We start from the raw sequence: 17,257 nt of genomic DNA on the forward strand, positions 1-17,257 counted from the left end.
ACTGCTCAGAATTACTCTAGATAAAAAACAAACAGAAAACAGGCAAGGGTCCTGCCTTCAAGGTTTTATTAAAGTGACACGGTCAAAACAGGAAAGCAAATATCATTCCAGCCTTCACCAAGTGGTGTGGAAAAACATAATGTGGCCAGGGACGATCTGGTGGGATCCGAGAGCCGAGGGCCTCAGGGGTGAGAGGCGTGGACGGCTTTCCAGATCCGGGAGCCGCAAGTGCGAGCCCCGGGGGCCCGGGTCAGCGCGGGGCGGCCGGGGCGGCGAGGGCTGCGGGCCGAGGACGGACCCGCCGCGGCCCATCCCGCAAAGGGCGCGGGAGGCTCCGGGCCCGAGCCGCGGCCAGCTCCTTCTCGCGCGTCCGCAAGGCTGCGGCCGGAGCGACCCTCCGATCGCGGGCCTTCATCGCCGCCCGCAACCTCTGAGCCCCGCCGTCGCCCCCACACCGCTCGCCTCCAGCCCAGCAGGCCGCCCGGGACGCCCCTGCATCCCCCACGGAGCCCCGGCCGCCACCCACGCCCGGCCCTTCCATCCGGGAGGCGGGTCCGTCCACAGACGCCGGGGAAGGTCGGACCCTTCCCCCTGGAGAGCGGTGAAGGCATAAAAAGAACGGCGGCCGGCGCGAAGTCCTAGGGAAACAGCCCCTGGAATTCCCGTCTCCATCTCCCCCACCGCTTCAGAAGCGACGGCTTCTCGGTGCTCGCCCGCCACCCCTCCAACAGCGAGCCCGTTGGTTTGGCCCCTCGGCTCGGATTGGCTGAGGATTTAGCCGCGGACGATGATTGGACGGCAGCTCCTCGCTTCCCCCCGCGCCCATTGGCTGGTTTCCGCGTTTCTGGCGGAGCGGTGGGACGCGCCCACCCGTGTTTACGGAGGGCGGATTCGCCCCCGGAGCCATCAGTTTAGCTCCACGGACCAATCGCGCCCTCGCCCCGCCCCCTCCCCCCGCACGCCTTCCGCGTGGTGCGGCCCGCACCTCGCAGCGCGCCGGCTCCCCCCGGCCTTGGTACGGCCCGCGCCCCTGCCCCCGTCCGCGGCGCCCAGGCCGCCCGGGAGAACCGGGTCAGCGGTCGGCTCCCGAGAAAACAAAAACAGCCGCGGCGCCGCGGGCTGCCGAGCGCGACCAGCGGGCCGGGGCGCGGCGGGCGGGCGGGCGGGCGAGCGGCGCGGCGGGCGCCATGGGGCGGGCGCGCGCGGGACTGCCCGGGCGCCGGGGCTAGCGCCGCCTCAGCGCCTCCGCCGCGGCCCGCGCGGCCTCCGCCCCCGGCATGGACCAGTGCGTGACCGTGGAGCGCGAGCTGGAGAAGGTGCTGCACAAGTTCTCGGGCTACGCGCAGCTGTGCGAGCGCGGCCTGGAGGAGCTCATCGACTACGCCGGCGGCCTCAAGCTCGAGATCCTGCAGAGCCACGGTAGGGCCGGGGGCGCCGCCTGCACCGGCCGCCGCCCGGGGGCGCCCGGGGTCCCCTACCTTCACCCGGGGTCGCCCGCCTGCATCCCACCGCCCCCGGGGTCCCCTACCTTCGCCCCGCCGCCGCCCGGGGTCCCCTACCTTCGCCCCGCAGCCGCCCGGGGTCCCCTACCTTCGCCCCGCAGTCTCCCGGGGTCCTCTACTTGCATCCCACCGCCGCCCGGGGTCCCCTACCTTCGCCCCGCAGTCTCCCGGGGTCCTCTACTTGCATCCCACCGCCGCCCGGGGTCCCCTACCTTCGCCCCGCAGCCGCCCGGGGTCCCCTACCTTCGCCCCGCAGCCGCCCGGGGTCCTCTACTTGCATCCCACCGCCGCCCGGGGTCCCCTACCTTCGCCTCGCAGCCGCCCGGGGTCCCCTAACTTCACCCGGGGTCGCCCACCTGCATCCCACCGCCGCCCGGGGTCGCCCACCTGCATCCCACCGCCCCCGGGGTCTCTTACCCTCACCCCACCGCCCCCGGGGCCCCCCGCCTTCACCTCGCCGTCCGGGGCGGGGGTCCGGGGGAGCCTGCCCCCGCCCCGGGTCCCAGCGCGGAGTCCCTCCCGGATTCACAGGACGGTCCTCTCCTAACTCGGTCCTCTCCTAACTTGGTGACGTGACTCAGTCGAAACAAGTCTCTGGGGCCCTCGCCGGGAACCTGCCGAGTCCGCCCCGGGCCCTGGAGGCGAGGGAGGCAGAGCTGCCCATTACACTCGTTTTCCCTTCAGAAGACAAATTCTTTCCCCATAGAAAGAATTTTACCGTATTTTATTACCGCCCCAGGCCCCGGGGAAGATGCTTTGCCAGAGTGAACTGTGGAAGCTGGTTGGGAAGGGGTTTGGGTTTTGGTGTTAAAAATAACCCTAAAGGTCTGGTGTATATTTGAGTAGTCACAGTGATGTTCCCTTCTGAGCAAGAAGTAAACGGCTTAAAAAAAAAAAAAAACAAAAAACCTAGGGAGACTGACCCTGTTTCAGCATTTAAAATAAAGTTGGGGGTTTGGCTCGGAGATACAGCACTCCTAGGTTCAATCCCCACTACCCCCGCCCCCCCAAAAGGGTAAATGGCTTTTTATTTACTGAGTTACACAGGAGGTTGGCCCTTCCCCACTTGGAGGCTCTCAGCTTCTCATGCTGGACAGAGTCACTTCAGAATTGCCGGGAAGAAGCGGAACTACAGCCAGCGTGGTGGGAACGTGACGGTGGCAGAGCCATTCTATCTTATTTATTTATATTTTTGTGCCATTAGGGATCGGACCCAGCGGCCTTCTACTTCTGACTCCACCTCAGCCCTTTTTTATTTTTTGTTTCCAAACGGGGTCTTGTTAAGATTGCCAGAGTCTTGCTAAGTTGCTGAGCCTGCGATTGGGTCCTCCTGTCGAGTACTGGGATCCAGGTGTGCTCCGCCGCCACGCCAGGCGAAACCGCTTGAACTGGAGTACGAGTTCCAGTAGTAGTACACGGGAAGAAAGCAGACCTTGATGGCTGCCTGGGGAGAAAAATTTCAGAGAGTTGGTACCGATGATGAGGTCAGTCCAGACCGGGAGGAAAGATGGGGTGGGGTGAGCCGGACCCCTAGGGAGGCGGGAGAATTTGGTTTTGGTCAGGAGAGACCAAGATAAGAATGTAATGAAGATAGGGTGTTGGAAGGTGCTTGAGTCAGACTGAGACACTGGAGGGATCACTTAGGATGCATGGACAGGGACCCCACCACATCGGGGGACTCCCCTCTAAGGTGGAAGGCCTCGGCAGAGGCTGCGGAGGTGGGAAGAGAAGGTTGAGAATAAAGGAGGGCGCCCGGCTGGTCGGAGGCAGACGCAGCGCCAGGACCTGTGTGCCTGCAGTTCTCTAGGGTTGTTAAAACAAGCCAGACCATTGGGGATTAAAAAAAGAGGACAGCCCAGTAAGTCCAGTACTTGGAAGGCTGAGGCAGGAGGATCACTGGTTGGAGGTTAGCCTTGGGAATTTAGGGAGCCCCTCAGCAATTTAGTGAGACCCTGTTTCAAAAAAAAGGTGGGGGTGTTTTATTTATATATATAATTTTTTGTGGTACTGGGGATGTGGGGATGGAACCCAGGGACATTCTACCTCTGAGCTATACCCCCAGCCCTATTTTTTATTTATTTTGAAACAAGGTCCCACCAAGTAGCTAAGGCTGGCTGGAACCACAATCCTTCTGTCTCAGCCTCCTAAGTACTGGGATTACAAGTGTGCGCCACAATGCTTGGCTATTTATTTTTATTTTTATTTATTTTTTTGGTACTGGGGGGATGAACTTGAGTATTCTACCTCTGAGCTATACCCCGAATCTCGTTATATTTTTGTTTTGTTTATTTATTTTATTTATTTATCTTTTGGGTGGTACTGGGGGTGGAACCCAGAGGCGTTCTACCTCTGGGCTAGACTCTCAGACCTACTTTATATATATTTTTTGTTTGGAAACAGGGTCTCACTAAATTGCTGCCTTTGAACCTGTGCAGTCCTCCTGTCTCAGCCTCCCATACTCAGGGATTACAAGCGTGCACCACCATGCACAGCTTATTTTTGCTTTTGAAACAGGGTCTTGCTGGGTTATGAGAGTCCCACTACTGTGGAGGCTATCCTTGAACCTGTGATTCCCCCTGTCTCAGGCTCGAAAGTACTGAGATTACAGGTATACACCACAGCCTGGTCACCTGCATGGCTTTAGACGCACTAGGCTGGCGCTTTTTTTTTTTTTTGCGGGTCTGAGGATGGAACCCAGGGGCATTCAACCTCCCAGCTACACCCCCTGCCCTATTTTTTTTTTTTAATTCTTTATTTTGAAACAGGGTCTCACTAAATTGCAGAGGGCCTCACTAAGTAGCTGAGGTTGTCCCCGAACTGCGATCCTCTGGTCTCACCTCCCAATGCTGGGGTGACAAGCGTGCGCCACCACGCCCTGCCTCTGGATCGCCACCCTCATCTGGGAATCCAGCCTTTACTCTCAAGGTCAGCCTGAGCACCCCAGGCCGTCCTCCTTGCAGACTTCGAGGCAGTTAATGTAGTTAATGTGCCCAAAGCTAGTTTTGTTCCTGGTGGGTGCCGCCTCTAGAGTGCCTTTTCTTACCTCAGAGTGCGACTCTGGTGGCAGCTGTGTGTCCTAGGTGCTGAGGAAGCGTCCAGGAAGCCTGTAACCCTTTATTTTTTTGTTGTTATTATCATTATTAAGTTTTTGGTGCCTGGGATTCAGTCCAGGGGCATTCTACCCAGGGGCAAGCTACACCCCTAGCCCAATTTTAATTTAATTTAACTTTATTTTATTTTTGATACTGGGGATGGAACCCAGGGGTATTCTACCTCTGAGCTACATCCCCAGCCCTATATTTTATTTTGAAACAGGGTCTCACTAGTTGCAAAGGGCCTCTTTAAGTAGCTGAGGCTGTCCTTGAACCTTGATCCTCCTCTCAGCCTCTGGAATGCTGAGTTTACAGGGGTGCGCCACCACGCCCGGCTTTATTTTAAAACAAGGTGTCTCTGCCTCACTACTTGCTGAGACTGGCCTCGAACCTGCAGTCCTCCTCTTTCAGCCTCTAAGTACAGGGGTTACAAGGGGGCCCTGCCCAGCCTTTTATTTTTGCTGCTGTCTTATTATTTTCAACACCAACCTTACCTTTTCAACTTTCAAGTTCTGATACTTAAATATATTTGTGTTGAACTTGTCATTGACTTTAAGAATCAGTCGTAAATCCTTTTGTCTTTTATCTTTTTATTCCCACCCTAAATTTCTTAATCATCTAGAAACTGATAATGTGGAAATGTACTTTGAACAGTGCTGACACAGGTCTTCAGTACACAGCGAATGTTAATTGAATCTAAATGTCACTTCTCCGTTTTGACTTTTTTTTTCCTGTTTCATCTTACTTTTATTTTATTTTTAAGTGTTAAAACTTTAAAAAGAATGGCAAATATGAGGTGAGATGCCTCATGCCTGTAATCCCAGTACTTGGGAGGCCGAGACAGGAAGATCGCAGGCCAGAATCCAGCCGTAGCAATTTAGTGAGAACCTGTTTCAAAATAAAAAGTAAATAGGGCTGGGGTATTCAGAGACAGAACGTACCTGGGTTCCATCTCCAGTAACGCGCGCGCACACACACACAGACACTGGGAGAACATAATTTTTCCTCTTTCTAGCCATCTTAGCGATGCCTAATATTATTTTGGCTGTTTATTTTTATTTAATTTTTGATACTGTAGTTTGAACTCAAAGGTATTCTACCTCCGAGCTCTACTTCTGTTCCTCTTTTATTTTTTATTTTGAAACAGGGATCTCACCAAGTTGCTGAGGCTGGCCTTGAACCTGCTGTCCTTCTGTCTCAGCCTCCCAAGTACTAGGATTATAGGCCTTTTAAACCACGCCTAACTTCTTTTAATTAATTTTGGTTACCCAGAAGTATTCCACCTCCAAGCAGCTCCACAGCCCTCCCCCCCCCCCCATACTGGGGATGGAACCCAGGGGTATTATGCCTCCAAGCTACAACCCCAGCCCTAGTTTTTAGTCTTTTCAATTTTTTTTTTTTTTTTTTTTTTTTTTTTTTTTTTTTTTTTTTTTTTTTTGCGGGTCAAGGGATGGAACCCAGGGGCATTCGACCTCTGAGCTACACTGCCTGCCCTATTTTTTTTTTTTTTTTTTTTTTTTTTTTTTTGGTGGTACTGGGGTTCCTGGAAGCCCTTCTACCTCCGGGCTACACTCCCAGACCTATTTTTACATTTTCATTTGGAAACAGGGTCTCCTTTGCCAGCGTGCGTGGCTGGCTTCGAACCTGCGCGATCCTCCTGTCTTCTGCCTCCCAAGTGCGGGGATTACAAGCGTGCGCCACCACGCCCGGCTGCCTGCCCTATTTTTGATTCTTTATTTTGAAACTGGGTCTCACTAAGTTGCCAAGGGCCTCACTAAGAGGCTGAGGCTGGCTTCGAACCTGCGCAGTCCTCCTGTCTCAGCCTCCCAAATGCTGGGATTACAAGTGTGCGCCACCACGCCCGGCTAACTTTTTTTTTTAAGGTTCTAGAATGCATTCTGGAGTCTAGCTCTCCGAGGTCTGAGTTTCTTGTAGGTACAGTTAGGATTATGTTTCCTAGATGGATGTCTCTCTGTTTATCTGCATCAAAATTTGTGCTTCAGCTGGGCATGTGGCTCTCTTGTCATCCCAGTGCTGGGGGGCTGAGCCAGCAGGATCAGAGGTTGGAAGCAGGCTTTGGCATCTTAGCAAGGGTCGTCACCTAGTGAGACCCAGTTCCCTAGTAATAAAATCAGGCTGGAGGTGTAGCTTGCAGGCTGAATGCCCCTGGGTTCAGTCCCTAGTACCAGGAAAAAACAAAACAAAAAATACCTTGTGTGTGAATTTGCTTTCTATTTAGTTCTGTCCATTTTCTGAAAGTGGACTTAATGGCTGGGTGTGGTGGTACACACTTACCATCCCAGTGTTTGGGAGGCTGAGACAGAGGCCTGGCTGGTTGGAAGCCAGCCTCAGCAACTTAGTGAGACCTTGTCTCTGAATAAAAACAAATGATCTGGGGGTGGAGTTCAGAGGTAAAATGTCCCTGGGTTCATTCCCCAAACACACACACACACACACACACACACACACACACGCACGGGTGTGCGCACACATGCATGTGCACAGGTGGCAACTTTCAACAAAGAAGGGTTTAAATACAATGTATAAAGCTGGCCATGATGATAGGTGTTTGTAATCCCAGTACTTGGGAGGCTGAGACCGGAGGATCACAGATTCAGTCAGCCTCAGCTATTTAGCGAGGCCTTCAGTAAGGTAGTGAGACCTTGTTTCAAAATAAAGAATGAAAAATCAGGGTAGGGGTAGAGCTCAGAGGGAGAATACCCCTGGGTTCAATTCCCTGTCTCACACACACACACACACACACACACACACACACGCAATATATAAATATGAAATATTTATAAACTAGGACATTTTGTTTTCTGTCTCCAGGATATTCATGAAAAGTCAAGTCAGTCTTAGTGACTTCCGGGGAGTGACACTGCATCTCTGCCTAGGTATTCTAGGCCTCGGTGCTGGGATTTTCGAGCTCTTTGCAGGTGTGATCATTGGCCCCTGTGGTCTCAAGTGCTGGGCCTCGCCACGTTTTTAGTGTTGTAGTTGATGGCGGGTCTCCTCTCGTGCGTTCCGCTCTTGGGCAGCCCGCACCTGATGGTGTATGGACACCTTCAAATGGACTCCTAGACCAAATTAGAACTTTTGATTATCTGCTGATGAGCAGACATTTGAGGCTGCAGGATCTTGGGGCCACCACCCAGCCAGCTGTGAGTGTGTGTGAGTTGTTTGAGGTCCTCCCCGGGCGCCTGCCATAAAATCAGTGGCAGCCCCCAAAATTGAGAGTGCCAGTGCCTGGTGGGGACTGCCAGTCTTAATGGCACTTTGTCTTGATTGAATTATAGTTGGACGCATTGTTATCTTAAGACTTGTGATTGGTCAGAAAGAAAAGAGAAAAATATTAGGTACAAAATGCTAGAACTGTTGAAGTACATGAGAGTGACAGTGCAGCCACATTGTGGTGCCGTGCCTGTGGTCCCACGGTGCTTGTCCACCCAGTCCTTGGGAGGCTGACACAGGAGGATTGCAGGTTGGAGGACAGCCTCAGCAAGTAGCGAGACTCTTATCCACCCAGCAAGACCTTGTTTCAAAATCAAAATAAAATAGGGCTGTGGGTGTAGCTTGGCTATAGAATCCTTCTGGGCACTAACCCTAGAAGCACATGCATGCATGTGCCACCAGGTCCAGCTTAAGACCCTGTTTTATTATTATATATATATATATATTTTTTTTTTTTTTTTAATCGCGCAGGTTCAAAGTCAGCCTTAGCTGCCTTAAGAGACCCTGTTGTTTCCAAATACAATATAAAATAGGTCTGAGAGTGTAGCCGGGAGATAGAAGGCCCCTGGGTTCCATTCCCGGTACCACCAAAAACAAACAAACAAAAAGACCCTGTTTAAAAATAAAGTGTAGCCGGGCGTGGTGGCGCACCCTTGTAATCCCCGCTTGGGAGGCGGAGACAGGAGGATCGCTCAGGTTCGAAGCCAGCCGCGCTGGCTTAAGAGACCCAGTTTCCAAGTAAAAATATAAAATAGGTCTGGGAGTGTAGCCCAGAGGTAGAAGGGTTCCATCCCCAGTACCACCAAAAAACAAAAAATAGTGCAGGGCGTGGTGACGCACACTCATAATCCCAGCATTCGGGAGGTTGAGATAGGAGGATCACTGTTCCGGGACAGCCTCCGCTACTAATGCCCTTTGCAACTCAGTGAGACTGTTTCGAAATAAAAAAACAAAATATAGGGCTGGGGGTGGAGCTCGGAGGTAGAATTCCCCTGGGTTCCATCCCCAGGACTGCAAAATAAATAAATAAGTAAATAAATAAATAAATAGATAGATAAATAAATAAAAATTTAAAAAGGGCTGGAGTGTACCTTGGAGGTAGAATGCCCCTGGCTTCAATTCCCAGCACCAAATAAATAAGTAAATAAATAACGAATAAAAATAGAGGACTGAGGGTTTAGTGCAGAGGTAAAATGCCCCCGAGTTCAGTTCTTAGTATCTCCCCCCAAAAAACAATTTGACATTCTGTTTCATTGGAAGGAAATTACTATAGATGTATAGATGTATTTAATACCAGCGATTGAATTCAGGGGCAGTCTGCCTCTGAGCTACACTCTCAGCCCTGTTTTCTTTTCTCTTCAAACAGGGTCTTGCTAGGTCGATGAGTCTTAGACTGCCCTCGAACCCGCGCTCTCCTGTCTCAGACACCCAAGTACTAAGATCACCACGCCCAGCTCGGAAAGGAAATTCGTTTTTAAAAATTTTTTAATTGGTGCATTATATTCATACATCATATTGGGGTAAAATATCGTGTGTGGACATACATGTACACATCACCGAGTGAGCCCCTAGGAGACGAGTTTTAACTTGGCCCATCCGCCTGTGCTGGCTCTTCGCTTGAATGTACCGCGCTGTGTTAATCAGGTCATCATAAAAGTGTTGTATGTCTGACCTTCAGCAGCGACGCCCGGGGTGGGGGGTCAGGCCGCATCCCGGCGGCCAGGGCACCGGGTGGCCCGCCTGGATCTCGCGTGGCTGTAGGAACTGCCTCCCGTGAGTTTCTCTCACAGAAAGGTCCTCGGAGCTCTTGTTTCCCCAGAGCCACGGCGTGGACGGCGCTTCCCCCGGCGCCCTGGGAAGGCCTGGGTGGAGCCCTCCCAGGCCAGGGCAGGCAGATACCTTCACAGATTCCCCATCAGGCGGTTTCCTTGTTGGGAGGCTGGTGGAGAGCCCCTGCAGACCTGATGGCCAGCACCTACAGCCTCGGCTTCCTGGTAAAGCTGCCAGGCGCCAAAGCCCTCTAGGAAGGACATTTTCTCAGAATTCCAAGAACTCTTTTTTTTTGGTACTGGAGATCAACCCAGGGTCATTCACTAAGTAGCTGAGGCTGGCCTAAGCTGAGATCCTCCTGTCTCAGTCTCCGAAGTACCGGGATTACAAGTGTGTGCCATCATGCCTGACTCTAAGAACTTTTGGCATTACTTAATTGACTATATATACTGCTACCTATAATTTATAAATTGAAAACCAAGCCATGCATGGTGGTTCGCACTTGGGAGGCTGAGACAGGAGAAGAACAGGTTTGAGAACAGCCTCAGCAAGTAGTGAGACTTTCATCAATCTAGCAAGACCTTATTTCAAAATAAAAATAGGGCTGGGGGTGTTGCTCCGAGGTAGAATGCCCCCAAGTTCAATCCCCAGTGCCAGAAAAGTAAGTAAATAAATAAAATAGAAAACCAAGCCAGGTGTGTTAGAGCACGCCTGTAATCCCCATACTTGGGAGGCTGAGATGAGGACCTTGGGTTCGAGGCCAGCCTCAGCAGTTTAGCGACACTCTCAGCAACCTAGGGACATCAGTTTCAAAAGCAAAAAATAATGAAAAAGCTGGGAGTGTAGCTTGCAGATATGATGCATCTGGGTTCAGTCACTGGTACCAGAAAAATAAATAAAATTGAAAACCAAAGGCCGGGCGTGGTGGTGCACATTTGTAATCCCAGCATTCGGGAGGCAGAGACCGGAGGATCATGGTTAGCAGACAGCTTAAGCTACTTGGCGAGGCCCTTCACAACTCAGTGAGACCCTGTTTGAAAAATAAAGAGGAAGCTGGGCATGGTGGCTTGTCATCCCTGCATTGGGAAACTGAGACCGGAGGATCGCGGTTCGCGGCCAGCCTCAGCTACTTAGTGACGCCCTCTGCAACTCAGTGAGACCCTGTTTCAAAATAAAGAATAAAAAATAGGGCTGGGGGTGTAGCTCTGAGGTAGAATGCCCCTGGGTTCCATCCCCAATAAAACCAAAGAGAAGAGGAATTTGTAGGTGGGAAAGGAAGGAATAGTGCCGGGAGTTGCTATGTTTGAAAACAGTGTGGCTTCAAGGTTGGTGTATGAAAATTCAGTCAGGAAATTCCAGACGACCCACCACTCCAATCTGCCTTCTGTTCTTTCTTTAACCTTTGTTTTGTTGTTTTCTATTGGGTGTAGAAACACATGTGTCTGGGTGGAAAGTTAGGCACTTTCTTAAACATTTTTCATTGAGTTACAACCTGCTTATCATACAGTTGTGTGTGTGTGTGTGTGTGTGTGTGTGTGTGTGTGGCACTGGGGATTTGAACCTGGGGCATTCTACCTCTGAGCTACACCTCCAACCCTGTTTTATTTTGAAAGAGTCTTGCTAGATTGATGAGTCTCACTACTTGCTGAGGTTGGCCTCGAACTTGCCATCCTCCTGTCTCAGCCTTCCAGATACTGGGATTCCAGGAGTGCGCCACCATGCCCAGCTACAGCCCCCCTCCCCCCGCACTGGGGATGGAACCCAGGGGCATTCTACCCCGAGCTACACCTCCAGCCCTATTTTTATTCTTTATTCTGAAATGGGGTCTCACTGAGTTTTGAGTGTCCTCACTCAGTAGCTGAGGCTGGCTGTGAACCTGTGATCAGTCCTCCTGCCTCAGCCTCCCAAGCGCGGGGATTACAAGCGTGTGCGCCACCACGCCCGGCTCGCCTCTCCTTTTTAAGGTGCACAGTCACGTGGTTTTTACTGCATGCAGTCGTGCGCTTACAGCCATTATCTAATTCCAGAACATTTTTATCACTGAAAAGGCAGCCCTGTATTCCTTAACGGCCGCTCCTCGCGGCCAGCCCGCTGACGGTGTTCAGCTGGTGTCTAGGGCGTCGCATGGACTCTCTGTAATAGTCTCATACCACGTGGCTCTTCGTGTCTGGCTCATTGTCCTAATGTCCCAAGGGTCGTCCATGTTCTACTTCTTCATTTTTTTTTTTTTTTTGTAGTACTGGGAATTGAACCCAGGGGTGATGGTAAAACTCGGAGTTACACCTCCAGCCCTTTTTATTTTATTTTTAAGGTTTTTTTTTTTTGTGTGTGTGTGTGTGGGTGTGAGGAGTGGGGATGGAACCCAGGGGCATTCGACCTCTGAGCTACACCTCCTGCCCCACTTTTTATTCTTTATTTTATTTATTTATTTTCTTGGTGGTACTGGGGGTGGAACCCAGGGGCTTTCTACCTCCGGGCTATACTCCCAGACCTATTTTATATTTTATTTGGAAACAGGGTCTCACTGAGTTGCTGAGAGCCTCACTAAGTAGCTGAGGCTGGCTTCGAACCTGCGCCTCCTGTCTCTGCCTCCCAAGCGCGGGGATGACAAGCGTGCCCACCACACCTGGCTTTATCTTTTTATTTGGAAACAGGGTCTCACTAAGTTGTGGAGGGCCTAAGTAACTGAGGCTGGTTGCAAACCTGTGATCCTCCTGTCTCTGCCTCCCAGGCGGTAGGATTACGGCGTGCGCCACTTTGCCTTGCTAATATTAAGCATCTTTTTTATGTTTATTGTTTACTTGTATGTCCAGTTCAGAGAAATGCCTATTCAGATCCTTTTGCTTTTGCTTTTTATTTGGGCACTCGGTATTGAACCCGGGGCTTTCTACCTCTGAACTACCCCTCCAATCTCACGAAGCTGCTGGAACTGGCTTTGAACCTGCGATGTCCTGTTTCAGCCTCTCATGTGCTGGGATTACAAATGTGTGCCACCATGCCTGGCTCTTCAACTTCTTTTTTTTTTTTTTTTTTTTTTGTAGCACTAGGGATTGAACCCCAGGAATATCAATCCTATTTAAAAAAATTTTTTGTTGTTGTTTAAACAGGATCTCATTAAGTTGCCAAGGCTGGTTGTGAATCTACGATCCCCTCTCAGCCTCCCAGGTCCTGGGGTTGCAGGCGTGTGCCGCCACACCTGGCTTTGCCCACTTAAAGGTGAATTGCTGGTCGTGTCATCGTTCGGTTGCAAGAATTCTTAATCTAACCTGTAATCCCAGTACTAGGGAGGCTGAGAGGGGGATTGCAGGTTGGAGGACAGCCTCAGCAAGTAGTGAGACTCTCATCAACCCAGCGAGACCCTGTTTCAAAAATAAAAATAAAATAGGGCTGGGGGTGTAGCTCAGAAGTAGAATGCCTGAGTTCAATCCTCAGTACCCCTCCCCCAAAGAAAAAATTCTTTTTATATTCTGGGTGCAGTAAGAAAAGAGATTTGCAAGTAGCTGCTCTCGCCTGTCATTTTCTTTTCACTTTTCAGATAGTATTAAAAGCACAAAGTTTTTAAGTTCAACTGAATTTTTTCTTTGGGAAGAAATTTGTGTATGCTTGTGGAGGGGGTATCATGTAGAAAAGCTGTGGGCTAATTCAGGGTGCAGAGTGCACCTGTTTTCTTTTTTTTTTTTTTCATGTCTGGGGCTGGAACCCAGGGGCATTTGACCTCCGAGCTACAACCCCTGCCCAATTTTTTATTCTTTATTTTGAAACCGGGTCTCACTGAGTTGCAGAGGGCCTCACTAAGTAGCTGAGGCTGTCCGCGAACCGCGATCCTCGGGTCTCAGCCTCCCGAATGCTGGGATTACAAGGGTGCGCCACCACGCCCGGCTCTGTTTTCTTATAAATAAGACTCATAGGAGTTTCCACTCTCACATTTAGGTCTTTACTCCATTTTGAGGGTTTTTTTTTTTTTTTCGGTAATGATAAGATTCTTTTATATATGAATAGCTTTTTGGGGGGAGGAGATGCTGGGGTTTGAACCCAGAGGCAGCCTACCTTCAAGCTCCACTCCAGCCCTTTTTATTTTTTAATTTGAAACCAGTCTCACTAAGTCCCTGAGCATCTTGTTAAGTTGCAGAGGCTAGCCTTGAACCTGCTCCTGTCTTGGCCTCCTAGTACTGGGGCGTGCATCGCCACGTCCAGTTGAATGTGATGCTCTCGCCACCAGTCCTGTGTCTTGCACGTTTGCAGGCGGAGGGACACGGTGAGACCCGTTTTCCCTTGGGGCCTCTTTATCGAGACCGATGATGGCACACGTACATACATGATGATGGCACGCGTACACGATGATGGCTCGCGTACACGATGATGGCACGCGTACACGATGATGGCACGCGTACACGATGATGGCACGCGTACACGATGGCACGCGTACACGATGATGGCACGCGTACACGATGATGGCTCGCGTACACGATGATGGCTCGCGTACACGATGATGGCACGCGTACACGATGATGGCACGCGTACACGATGGCGGCTCGCGTACACGATGGCGGCACGCGTACACGATGATGGCACGCGTACACGATGGCTCGCGTACACGATGATGGCTCGCGTACACGATGGCGGCACGCGTACACGATGGCGGCACGCGTACACGATGGCGGCACGCGTACACGATGACGGCACGCGTACACGATGACGGCACGCGTACACGATGGCGGCACGCGTACACGATGGCGGCTCGCGTACACGATGATGGCACGCGTACACGATGATGGCACGCGTACACGATGATGGCACGCGTACACGATGGTACACACACACAAGGCTGTCGAATGGTGTTTTATCAAGTGCGGGGGGAGTGGTGGAAAGAACAGGCGTCACCAGGAATTCAGAACAGGGAGTGAGTCTGACCAGAGGGCCGTGGAGGTGACTGGGCTGTGGAAATCAGGTACGGCTTGGCACAGGGAGACCAGGGTGGCCAGAGTAGAGCTGCTGGAGCAGGTAGATTGTCTGGAATTCCTGTTAGCCAGATTTTGAATTTTCCTAAGGGCCAAATCTTCCCTTAGCCTCAGTGTGCCATTAGAAGTCGAAGGCTGACTCCAAGCTTCGTGCAGGCGTCAGAGGCAGGGCAGTTTCTGCGCTGGCCCGCCCTGGGGGGTCCCGCTGGCCACCTCCTTGGCTCGTCTGTCTGCCCCGGCGGCTATGGCTTCCCTGCCATGACCCGCAGCCGCCGAGATTTCTCTCCTTGAAACTCTTCTCGCCCAGGTCCCTGAACTCCACGTAAGCCCAGCCGCTTCTCAGACGCACATCGGGCTGGCTTGGCGGTGCGGTCCCCTCTGTGGGGCGCCTTCCCTTCCCAGGGCACCCGGGTTGTGGCTTCTGGCGCTCCGGCTCCCATGGAGGGGTCCTGGGCTTCAGACTGTCTGTGTGCCCTGGGCCCGACTGCCCCAGCCCAGGTCCACAGACCGCCTGCCACACCTGCACTGCGGTGCCCACCAGCGCCCCCGGGCTGCTCAGCCCCTCGTCGAGCTGTCACGTCTCCCAGCCCCGCAGACCCGCTCAGCCTGTCGCCGTGTCCTCTTAATTGGAGTCAACGCCATCTTCCTAATTGGCACAGGTGGAAAAGCGTGGGACGTCGTGAGTCCTCTCTCCCCCGTGGCCAGCTAGGAAGCCCTAGGCCAGGTCGCTGCCAGGTCCCATCTGAATTGCCGCCTCCTGATGCCTTCCTGCCCTGCTCCTGCCCCCACTCAGCGCTGGGCCAGGGCTCGCACCTCCTGCTCACGCCTTGCCCCCGTCTCCATTTCCTCGAGGTGGAAGCTGCGGTCTCGTTACTGTCAGAAGACCCTGCAGAAGCAGGCCGCCTTCCCCCAGCATGCACGCGCTCTCTCTACCACTGAGCTGTACTTCCAGCCTTATTAGAGACATATATATTTTTTTCTTTTTTTGTGTGGTACTGAGGATGGAATCCAGGGGCATTCTACCTCCTATTTTTTATTCTTAATTTTTGAAACAGGGTCGCACTAAATTGTGGAGGTCCTCACTAAGTAGCTAAGGCTGTCCATGAACTGTGATCCTCCGGTCTCAAGCCTCCTGAATGCTGGGATTACAAGCGTGCGCGACCATGCCCGGCTTATATTTTTATCTTGAAACAGGGTCTCACTAAGTTGCTGAGGCTGGCCTTGATTCTGCCTTCCTCCTGTCTCAGCCTCCCAAGTACTGAGATTACAGGTGCCCCACAACACCCAGCTCCCCCATCATCTCTTGGATCTCCTCCCATTTTTCTTTGCCAGAAATCTCCTTCAGACACACCAGCCATTTGCTCTTCTCTGAATAGTCTGAGTTCATTTCTGCCGTGGGCTTTGGCCCTGCGCCTGGAGCACTCTCCCCACGCGGACTCCTCCCTTCCTCTCGCCGATGTCCCCTCGGTGAGGCCTGCTGTGTCCATCCACCCTGTTTCCCCAGTTGTCTGGACCCAGGTGCATTCTCCTCCCAGCTCTACCCCTCCCCTGCCCTGTTTTATTTTTAATTTTGAAACGGTCTGGCCACGTTGCTGAGGTCTGCTGAGCTGTGCGGCTGGCCTTGAACCTGTGATCCTCCCAAGTACTAGGATCACGGGTGTGCGCCACAACACCCGCTTGAACTCAGTTGAATAAGCGAGCTTATTCACATGGACATGACTTTCTGACAAGTAGCACTGTGTTGTTGGTATTATTTAGAGTTTCTGCTGATTCTTCTACAAGAGTGGTTTATTCCATACTAAAGTTTTCTTATTCCTAGAAGTCAAGTTGTCTGTCTTGGTTTTCACTTGGAAGCCATTGCCTCGGGGCGCGTGGCAGCCGCCTCCTTCCGCTCCCCGTGTTCCAGGGGCTCTTCCAAACTCGCCATCTTCAGACGCTTCAGTGAGCAATCGATCTTTTCTTTTTTCTTACAGGCCAAGATGCCGAGCTGTCAGGGACGCTGTCCCTTGTTTTGACACAGTGCTGTAAAAGAATAAAGGATACTGTTCAGAAATTGGCCTCGGACCACAAAGACATTCACAGCAGTGTGTCTCGGGTTGGAAAAGCCATTGATAAGGTATGGTATGGAGCGGAGTGTTTTGTTGTGCTTTTTAACCTCCTTTTCTTTCTCTTTGTACTTTGATAACATTAGCTTTCCCAAATTATTATGTCATTCTTTTCTTCTTTGCTTGTTTTTTTTTTTTTTGTAATTGGGGATTAAACCCAGAGTACTCTAATTCTGAGCTACACCCCAGTCTTCCTTATTTATTTATTTAGTTAGTTAGTTAGTTAGTTAGTTAGAAAAAGGATCTAAGTTTCTTCCTTCTTTCCTCCCTCACTCCCTTTCTTCCTTCCTTCTTTCTGTTACTTGGGGTTGAGCCCTGGAGTGTTCTACCTCTGAGCTACACCCCCAGTCCTGGTGTGTTTTTTTTTTTTTTTTTGTGGTACTTGGGTTCCTGGAAGCCCTTCTACCTCCGGGCTACACACCCAGACCTAGTTTATACTTTTTTTGATACTGGAGATGGAATCCAGGGGCCTTCTACCTCTGGGCTACACTCCCAGATCTAGTTTATATTTTTATTTGGAAACAGGGTGTCTTAAGCCAGCTGAGGCTGGGTTTGAACTTGTGTAATCCTCCTGTCTCCACCTACCAAGCGAGGGG

General features: G+C 51.7%; 1 protein-coding gene across 1 annotated transcript in view; it reads left to right on the forward strand.

Moving 5' to 3' along the window:
- Positions 1 to 1,277: 1,277 nt before the first annotated feature.
- Positions 1,278 to 17,257, forward strand: part of RMND5A (required for meiotic nuclear division 5 homolog A) — a gene marked incomplete at both ends in the record, with an annotated part of 35,090 nt that continues 19,110 nt past the window's right edge. Inside the window, 2 exons of the mRNA XM_080711091.1 lie at positions 1,278 to 1,419; positions 16,530 to 16,672. Coding sequence (XP_080567217.1) covers positions 1,278 to 1,419; positions 16,530 to 16,672 — 285 coding nt within the window. The remainder of the gene's footprint in view (positions 1,420 to 16,529; positions 16,673 to 17,257) is intronic.

This window comes from Muscardinus avellanarius, assembly GCF_963383645.1.
Source record: "Muscardinus avellanarius genome assembly, chromosome: 15".
Classification (NCBI taxonomy): domain Eukaryota; kingdom Metazoa; phylum Chordata; class Mammalia; order Rodentia; family Gliridae; genus Muscardinus; species Muscardinus avellanarius.